Here is a 10,589-nt window from a genome sequence, read left to right as displayed (position 1 = left end):
CGATCATATATCACCCTCCCCACACCCCTAACTTATCTTACTCCGATCATAGATCACCCTCCCCACACACCCCTAACTTATCTTACTCCGATCATATATCACCCTCCCCACATCCCTAACTTATCTTACTCCGATCATATATCACCCTCCCCCACACCTCTCTTCTTCTGTTCATGAGTCATATATTACAATATACTTATCATTATCGGATCGTTGTTCAATATCAACAGGTTATAATAACCACAGTCAGTCTTTAATAGGGTTGAAAATTCTCAAATGTATTTTCTATCTTGAATATGTAAAATAGGTAAATGATCTCCCTTTTAGTTATTTAAACTAAAGTAATTACAAATGTAACCTTTAGCTAACCTCAAGACTATTTTGACAGAAACAAATTTGACAGACTTTCTGTCAATATCTGTAAATATTTTTTGTACCAATGTTTGAATACAAATCGTGATCTCAAATATTTCAAAGGTTAGATCGATATTTTTTAGTGACAATTTTCAAATTGCTAATGAAAGTAAATACTTTTATTAGCTTACAAAAAACTCAAGTAATTAAAAGCCAAATGTATGTTTATTATATTTACAGCTAAAAATCATATATGTAGATAAATCTTATATCAATTTTACCATAAAAATGAAATATGTTGGTGCAAAACGAATACCATCATCTTTCAAACTTTCTACTTTGTATGACGATATTTGCCCCACAAAAGTTACCCTAAGTGAACATGTGTGCAGTTACTTAACAATGTCCTGTAACCTACTTACAAATATGTCCTTGTTTTTTTGTTTTTTTTTAACGGCCTCTGTTATCAGTGGATTGTGATGTGTTTATGTAACTTTTACCTAACTGCACTCCAAATACTCAGAGGACACATCCTCTCATTGTAAAGAAGCATCATAAACTTATACCAGATACGTCTGTATTGCTTAAGATATGTTTTCTTATGAAAATAAATTAATTTCTCACATTAAACAAATAACAAGAGACCCAATAGGTCTGCATCGCCTGTCTTATGCAGCTTAAGAATTTGCAAAAGAAAAATATTTGTAAATTTCAAAGTTGAATTATGTCAAGGACATAGAACTCATTTTTTATTTTTTTTTTTTTTTGCTCTAAAGGACAAATAATCGATGTTTCAGTTTATTCAATCCTGAAGTTATATAAAATTGAGGTAACCTTGTAAGGCTGTCAGATCACAATTTTCCTGGCCCACTTTCATGAATCTCAGACTCTTGGTTTTACTTCAAAATCGGGAACAAACAAGCTTATATATATTATAGGTACCCATTCATACCAGCATATGGCTCTGTATCAGTGATCTCCGAGAAATCGATTAAAGATTATAACATATTAGACCTCTATGAAATTGAATGTAGTTCATGGTCATGTATATGAAGAGTACACTTGTATTGTAATCTTGTTTTCTGTTTACCCCTGTCTATTCACCTCACCGACCTCTCCATCTTCTATTAACATATTCATACTGAAATACAGTATTAACTTGTGTGTTTAATCCTTATTACCACTGGAATATCAAAGTCACTGAACGGACATAGATGTTGTGACATAACATACGTATGGATGACAAATGCTATCAGTTCCATGACATTTGTAAGTTAAAAACAAACCAAACATGATACAGCATCAATCTGCGTTTATTTTGACAACTTTTCACATATCTGTACAAATACACATTATATATCAGCAGAAAGTAACACATTATATATCAGCAGAAAGTATCGATCACATTGGAAAGTTTAGACACTAAAGTTTAATAACAGCAGTTTCCGGTGTGGTAAAGTCCAGTATTGCTACAAAAAGGCACACTATCATCTCTACAGCAGTTTCCTGTCAGCTAAGTATTGCTAGATAGAAAAAGGCACACTACGTTAGGTACAGCAGTATGATATCACAGAAATATGGCCACCCCTACACCCCTACCTTATCTTACTCCCACCATAGATCCCCCTCCCCCTCACCCCTCTTCTTCTGCTCATGGGTCATATATTACAATATACTTATCATTATCGCATTCTTGTTCAATATCCACATGTTATAATCACCACAGTCAGTCTTTAATAGAGTTTGAAAATTCTCAAAGGTATTCTTTTTTGGAATGTGTAAAATATGTAAATTATCTTCCCTTTTAGATAATTAAACTTAAGTAATTTCAGTTTTATACTTAAGCTAACCTCAAGACTATTTTGACTGAAGCAAATTTGACCAACTTATTGTCAAGGTCTGTCAATATGCAAGAGCACTAGTGAAATAATAACCATTTTTGTACCTAAAGGTTGAATACAAATCCTGATCAAGAAAGACTTCAAACGTGTGATCAATTATTGCTAATGAAAGCAAATACATGTATTAAATAACAAAAAATCACAAGTGATTGAAAACTAAAGGAATGTATGCAGCTACAAAATCAGTAAAAAAGTAAATTACAAAACATGATTAGTTTCCAAGTATCACAGTATATTTCCACAAAAGTGGATATCGGCATGAAAACAGATTACGGCTTAGCACATATAAATAATAATATTAGTCATTCATCTAGTGATCATCTTCAACAGTAATTATAAAGACATTAATTTTGTAACAATTCTTTATAATGTTTATTTACATTTGGACAGCTTTATAATCTCTCAATATTTCATTGAGAGAAGTATTCAGAAATTTAATTCACTTCCGCAAATATTACAAAAATAAATCACAGTTATTGTTTTAAATAGTAATTTGATATATATTATATATCGCACACATGCTGGAAGGAGGGAAAACTTCCAAAATACTGGCATTTACTATATATAAATACTATATTATATTTAATTTTCAAAAGCAACTACAAATTTTGAAAAGTTAAGACAAATTAATAGTTTAGAAATCATTAATATCATATGAGAAATGTGGACGGAGTAGCACAAAACTTGTTCACAGAAGTAATACAAACATTATCAGCAAACCCTGTGATCACAATACACTGTAACAATAAATACTATATTGTCTCCTTCACACTGAAGATAAACAAGGTCTTTAACAGATAAATATTCAAATATAGATTATGTATAAATATTTAGTAATTCAAGATTAGTAACACTTAGGAGATATTAAAACAATCTATATAAATAAGATTTTTCAGCTCCTATTTCACAATTGTTTCCAGGTTGCTTCTAGAATAGGGCAGCAACTAATATGATCATGGTATCTTTTATTGACAAAAATAAAAACATATTTTCGGAATAATGGTATTCATCAATCCATAATGCTCATGAAGAATACACTGTATATCACACAAAAACGTTACTTATAGAATTGGCATTTTGTCATCAGCCTGTGATATTTTTATGTTCATTTGCATAATAAACCACGCCCTCACACAATGATAGACAACATCATCATGCTGACAAGCTATAACATATCTGTAAAATTTAGAGCTAGGTCCATCCATTTTGATCCATCAATCATCAAGCTGACACAACATAGCCACACCCCTTCCGATCCAGTGCTGCTGTGGCTTGTCTGATGGAACACTCATAGCGATGACAAAGTTGGTGGAGTGACCAGTGGTCGATAAAACACCACGCCGGGCACTTGTTTTGTAGATCGGAGACCTGTAGATCGGTTTGTCGGGGATGTCTGTTCTCTTTATTGGCTTCACCCACACCTGAATAACATCAAAAACAAAAATATTCTTAAATTGATAAATTCTGTCATTACTTTATTTATTTTCATTCTGTAAGTTGGTTAATTTCAAGAGAATTATAAAGTCTGCAAGATCAGGGACGTATATCTATCTCAAAATTCAATAGAATATATGGTTTTGTGTAAACGTCAAGTTGGGTCATTTCTAATTTCAATTCTCTAGAGACGATGATTATTTTAGCATTTTAACATTCTGTCCCATGAGGTCAGGTCACTGCTAACAGGACTGAAACGTCGAGTTTAGCTATTGTAAGAGGCTAGATGGACTGAAACATCTAGTTTAGCGATTTTAAGAGGCTAGATGGACTGAAACATCTAGTTTAGCGATTTTAAGAGTCTAGATGGACTGAAACATCTAGTTTAGCGATTTTAAGAGGCTAGATGGACTGAAACATCTAGTTTAGCGATTTTAAGAGGCTAGACGGTACTTGAGGTTAACTTCTAATTTTAAGTCAATTAGTTTTCCCTGTTGAAACTATGCAAATAGATCCTTCAAAATGATTTTAACAAGAGGTGAATTTTCAACCTGATAAAGATCCATTAGAACTCCTGTAAGTGGTATCAATTTACATTTGTGTATATTTCTACATTTATATGTAATTATTTCATTTCTACATTTTAAACATTTCTGGTTTAAAAGTCTAAATATAGACAGTTAATTTTATTTACCTTGGGCAAGGGGTCAAACAATATTTTCGGTTCGGATTCGGCCAACAACTTGGTTTTCCTGTCCCATCTAGCTCCGTCCACATATAGGCCATACACAAACACACCTGGAAACGAGAAAAAAAAAAAGAAAAAACATTATTTAACCAGCATGTTGATACACAATATACATAATTTTATCAGAGTGTTTGATACATCAAACATTATTTTACATGAGTGTTTGATACATCAAACATTATTTTATCGGAGTATTTGATACAACATACATTATTTTACATGAGTGTTTGATACATCACACATTATTTTATATGAGTGTTTGATAAATCAAACATTATTTTACCAGAGTATTTGATACAACATACATTATTTTACATGAGTGTTTGATACATCACACATTATTTTACATGAGTGTTTGATACATCACACATTATTTTACTCGAGTGTTTTATACAATCACACATTATTTTACATGAGTGTTGTGATATATTCTTGTCGTGATCCCTTTTAAACCTTACCAAAAACTTAAACAGCCAAATCACTCCAATGACATAGCCAACCCATAAAGTACTCGGTGTATGAGAGATAATTATCATTCATGTATGGAAATGTCACCAAATTTTTGAAATGTATTTTTGTTTAATAAGTGTGTATTCTGACAGTGTGGGTGGAGAATTTTCCACGAACTGTTTCAGTACGATTATAAATGTAACTTTAGGAGGCGTTTTATCCCAGGTATTATGGTCTTCTTTATTTATATTTTTTTGTTGTTTTTTTAATTTCAATGCTGCAAGTCAAATAAGACAAGCTGGAAGATCAGAAGACTTTTCCAATTTCACATTCAAACTTTGTTCAAACTTTACCGTCTTCAGGAGCGGTTTCATATTCTTTGTCCTCCATGACGTCGTAGTCAAAGCCAAGCAGATCAATTGGGATGGTGTACTTTCTGGCGTAGTTCTGCTGGGCACCAGTCAAGAAGGCTTGAGTGAAATAGAAGCCAGAGATCCAGAACTGTGGTGGTGGTCCCTGATCATACCAGTCCTGGGGAGATCACAGAAATGATCAAAGTCACTGTATTTTACATCTAACAACAGGAGTTTTTTTTTTTAAATCAACATCAACTAATTCTTTTAAATTGTGACTGAATCAGCACATATATGTTTAAATGGTTCTTTCTATTTTCTTTTAGAATGGTTTGAACTCTCTCCATTTCTTTTATTGGATTTCACATACACACAAAATTTTACAGACCAAACTTCATGAATGGTGAAACACATCTGAGCAGTTTTTTCTTTAGACTCATATAAGAATAAATAGCCTGCAAAACATATAACTTTCTGTTAAACATTTAAAACTAATTTTACTGATGTCCAAAATACACCTAATTACCTGAAGGAACTTCAGCCGAGCCAAGAAGTCGTTCACATAGCTTCCTAATGGTTTAAGGGATGGGTAGGATTTTTTCATCCACATGCCAGGAGGAACGCCCTTCAGAATACTCAGTACGACCTCTTCTAGGTCACCGGACATGACCACAAGACCCTGTTACCATGACAACAACATGTATGAAAGCATTTATCAATGACATGGAAATTGCTTTTCATTCTTACTTTTAAAAATAAATATAAGAATAACAAAATCGCAAACAACCTTTTTCCCCTTGATCTGTAATTGATAAATTACTTAAGTATTACTTAATGTATTTGACAAATTGACTAAGGATAAACAGTTTCCAGTAACTGACTTGTAGCTATAACTGACCTGACCTGCTGAAGTTAAAGGTGAGCTTAAATTATAAACTTAGATTGACCTATATGATTAACATTAGTTGACCTTTATTTCAGAGGTCATCCTCAATATCATGTATGGAGAGAATGTCTCTTTTCTGACCCTAACTGACCTTGAGAGCCTTCCTGATGTTGATGAGGCTGGACCTGATGGTGATGAGGAGGCGATTAAACCGCACCATTTCCTGGACAAGTACAGTGTTCATACTCTGCTTGTACGATGTAGGATATTTCCTCAGAGCAGCATCGGTATCATAGTTTGGCGGCAACTTTGACAGGATATCAGCTGCGACCTCGTCAACAACTTCATCAGTAGATTTGCCTCCCTCAGTTGAAGCTTTAGCCTGCAGTAACGAAGGCGGTCGGGAGATGAATAGTTTGTTACAAAATTATTTTACATGAATTATTAGTGAACTAATATTACCTGATAATCTGACTGTATAACAATGAAAGTGATGGAATCTTTTACAGTTAATAACAGGAGCCATAACATTTTTATTTTTCAAAATAATGTTAAATTTTCTTTTCTACTACGTATACAAGAATTTGTAACACTCTTGTAATAAAACTCAACACTATTTTTTTACACTAATTTTACATATTTGATAAAAATATACACTTAATTGCTTTCTGCATCCTAGTAACTAAAGTGGAAAGTGAATTAGATTTTTAGAGCATGTAAATAAGAATGTAGAAGTCAGAGAATCAGGAATGAGAAGTGAACAAGTAGTAACTGCTCATTAGACCCAGTTTAGACTCAGTTTAGTCTCAGTTTAGACTCAGTTTAGATTCAGTAATCATGCAAAAAATACTACCTCACAGTCAACACATAGCTACAGTGTACTTATTACTTGTTTAATTTTTTCTAAGTTTTGCTCAGAAAATAGTTCTTGATAGTAATAGTTCTCACGGATATAAGCTTGTTATCATTATTATAGTTCCTCAAAATAATAGCTCTACAGTCATGATGTCTCAAATACCACATAAATGATTCAAAATAAAAATTATTGTATTGATGGATCCAGAGGTTCAACTTTGAATAAATTGTTACTATATGTTTTAACTTGCATGAAAAACATATATCTACACTATGGACTGACTAACCCTAACCCAAAGACAGATTTAAAAAAGGCTGCTTGAATGATTCAAACCCTATCAGAGTCAGACATTAGACTACAATTCGTATAAATCTGTATACTGCAATGACACACTGACTATATCTGATAGAGAGTGTAATGTTAATCGTTTATTTACATATTTACGTATACATGTATATATATATTGTATTTATGTTCTAGTCTAAGAGTTTTTGTTAAACCTTGAAGAATATCAGTTCTATATCATTCTAATGCTTAATTAACAAAACTCTGTAAAATGGCTATTACATGAAACTGATATTTTGACAACTGACACTTTTTTTTGCAAGTAAAATTATTTACAACATGCAGCTATATTGAAATCCTCCATGAACTTCTTCAGAAAGTTAAAATATAACAGTTTTAACATTCCTAAATATCTTATCAGAACCTGCTGCTGAAATAAACTCCTCTGCTTAAGCTGAAAGAAAGATCATGCATGCTGTTAGTTTAATCTTGTTTGTTAAAACTAGCCAGAGCTGAATGTCCTCTTCTCACATGCATGAGACAACTTCCAGGCTATTGAGCAGGGTACAATTTGGGTGCATGTGTCGTATAATCCTGTAGGTCATCAAGTGACATAAACATATATAGCATTTCTATCTATATATAGCTCTAACAAACTTACAAACCAATAGTTGAAAGTGACCAGGGATTTAGTTATACAGCCAGTCTGGTCTAATGGGGGGATTTGATCAACTGGCCAGGGATTTAGTTACACAGCCAGTTTGGTCTAATGGGGGGATCTGATCAACTGGCCGGGGATTAAGTTATACAGCCGGTCTGGTCTAATTGGGGATCTGATCAACTGGCCGGGGATTTAGTTACACAGCCAGTTTGGTCTAATGGGGGGATCTGATCAACTGGCCGGGGATTTAGTTACACAGCCAGTCTGGCCTAATTGGGGATCTGATCAACTGGCCGGGGATTTAGTTACACAGCCAGTCTGGCCTAATTGGGGATCTGATCAACTGGCCGGGGATTTAGTTACACAGCCAGTCTGGCCTAATTGGGGATCTGATCAACTGGCCGGGGATTTAGTTATACAGCCAGTCTGGTCTAATTGGGGATCTGATCAACTGGACGGGGATTTAGTTATACAGCCGGTCTGGTCTAATTGGGGATCTGATCAACTGGCCGGGGATTTAGTTATACAGCCAGTCTGGTCTAATTGGGGATCTGATCAACTGGCCAGGGATTTAGTTATACAGCCGGTCTGGTCTAATGGGGGGATCTGATCAACTGGCCGGGGATTTAGTTATACAGCCAGTCTGGTCTAATTGGGGATCTGATCAACTGGACGGGGATTTAGTTATACAGCCAGCCTGGTCTAATTGGGGATCTGATCAACTGGCCGGGGATTTAGTTACACAGCCAGTTTGGTCTAATTGGGGATCTGATCAACTGGACGGGGATTTAGTTATACAGCCAGTTTGGTCTAATTGGGGATCTGATCAACTGGCCGGGGATTTAGTTATACAGCCAGTTTGGTCTAATTGGGGATCTGATCAACTGGACGGGGATTTACTTATACAGCCAGTCTGGTCTAATTGGGGATCTGATCAACTGGCCGGGGATTTAGTTATACAGCCAGTCTGGTCTAATGGGGGGATCTGATCAACTGGCCGGGGATTTAGTTATACAGCCGGTCTGGTCTAATTGGGGATCTGATCAACTGGCAGGGGATTTAGTTATACAGCCAGTCTGGTCTAATTGGGGGATCTGATCAACTGGCCGGGGATTTAGTTATACAGCCAGTCTGGTCTAATGGGGGGATCTGATCAACTGGCCAGGGATTTAGTTATACAGCCAGTCTGGTCTAATTGGGGATCTGATCAACTGGCCGGGGATTTAGTTATACAGCCAGCCTGGTCTAATTGGGGATCTGATCAACTGGCCGGGGATTTACTTACACAGCCAGTCTGGTCTAATTGGGGATCTGATCAACTGGCCGGGGATTTAGTTATACAGCCAGTCTGGTCTAATTGGGGATCTGATCAACTGGCCGGGGATTTAGTTATACAGCCAGTCTGGTCTAATGGGGGGATCTGATCAACTGGACGGGGATTTAGTTATACACCCAGTTTGGTCTAATGGGGGGATCTGATCAACTGGACGGGGATTTAGTTATACAGCCAGTCTGGTCTAATGGGGGGATCTGATCAACTGGCCGGGGATTTAGTTATACAGCCAGTCTGGTCTAATTGGGGATCTGATCAACTGGCCGGGGATTTAGTTATACAGCCAGTCTGGTCTAATGGGGGGATCTGATCAACTGGCCGGGGATTTAGTTATACAGCCAGTCTGGTCTAATGGGGGGATCTGATCAACTGGCCGGGGATTTAGTTACACAGCCAGTCTGGCCTAATTGGGGATCTGATCAACTGGCCAGGGATTTAGTTATACAGCCAGTCTGGTCTAATGGGGGGATCTGATCAACTGGACGGGGATTTAGTTATACAGCCAGTCTGGTCTAATGGGGGGATCTGATCAACTGGACGGGGATTTAGTTATACAGCCAGCCTGGTCTAATTGGGGATCTGATCAACTGGCCGGGGATTTAGTTATACAGCCAGTCTGGTCTAATTGGGGATCTGATCAACTGGACGGGGATTTAGTTATACAGCCGGTCTGGTCTAATGGGGGGATCTGATCAACTGGACGGGGATTTAGTTATACAGCCAGCCTGGTCTAATTACCAGGAATTTAGAAATCTGTAGACAACAAGCATGAATTTGAAGTTTCACACAAGTTATCTATAAAATAGTAACACTTCCAGGCATTATAAAAGTCATAGATTGACTACCATGGGATGAGGACCCTCTCCATGGTGATTTTGACATCTCTTACAGCTATTGCGTGATGTCGTGGTAATTCTAACTGTCGTACAGTGTGACAGTGACATGGCCCGATGAATCGGTCAATGAGACTGGCTGACAGTAACTGTTGTCTTGGTGACTCTGACCATGGAGATGTTCGAGTGACCAATACCTTGTGCAGACTCAGTGGTACGGCTAGCCTAGCATTAGTCCGTCCTTGGTACAGATGAGGACAGGGCAGCTTGTTAGCTGTGTATAATATCACCTCAGATCTATTAGTGTCTATATGTGTATCTAAATAGATATAGGTGTCAGCACAACTCATTTCCAAAACATGTCAAAGGAAAATGGACTAAATGGAATTGAAAGGAACTTCTACTTCATTACTGTTTCTGAGTATAGAAAAGTATTAATAGTAACTGTTTGTTTTCATTGAAGATTTAATCCATGCCAATCGAAACTAACTTAAA

General features: G+C 36.1%; 1 protein-coding gene across 4 annotated transcripts in view; it reads right to left on the bottom strand.

Annotated features, from left to right (window-relative positions):
- Window positions 1–1,649: 1,649 nt before the first annotated feature.
- The window catches only part of LOC117318005 (dynein heavy chain 7, axonemal-like), an 89,295-nt gene continuing 80,355 nt past the window's right edge, over window positions 1,650–10,589 (bottom strand). For all 4 annotated transcript variants that reach the window (XM_033872974.1, XM_033872975.1, XM_033872976.1 and 1 more), the window contains 5 exons: window positions 6,278–6,508; window positions 5,767–5,919; window positions 5,241–5,418; window positions 4,384–4,487; window positions 1,650–3,676 (listed from right to left, as the gene is read on the bottom strand). In XM_033872974.1, the coding sequence (XP_033728865.1) occupies window positions 3,470–3,676; window positions 4,384–4,487; window positions 5,241–5,418; window positions 5,767–5,919; window positions 6,278–6,508 (873 nt within the window). In that variant the 3' untranslated portion in view covers window positions 1,650–3,469. The remainder of the gene's footprint in view (window positions 3,677–4,383; window positions 4,488–5,240; window positions 5,419–5,766; window positions 5,920–6,277; window positions 6,509–10,589) is intronic.

The sequence above is a fragment of the Pecten maximus genome, chromosome 19 (assembly GCF_902652985.1).
Source record: "Pecten maximus chromosome 19, xPecMax1.1, whole genome shotgun sequence".
NCBI classification, from domain to species: Eukaryota; Metazoa; Mollusca; class Bivalvia; order Pectinida; family Pectinidae; genus Pecten; species Pecten maximus.
Note: the sequence above shows the minus strand (reverse complement) of the source record. Positions and strands in the feature narration are given on the sequence as shown.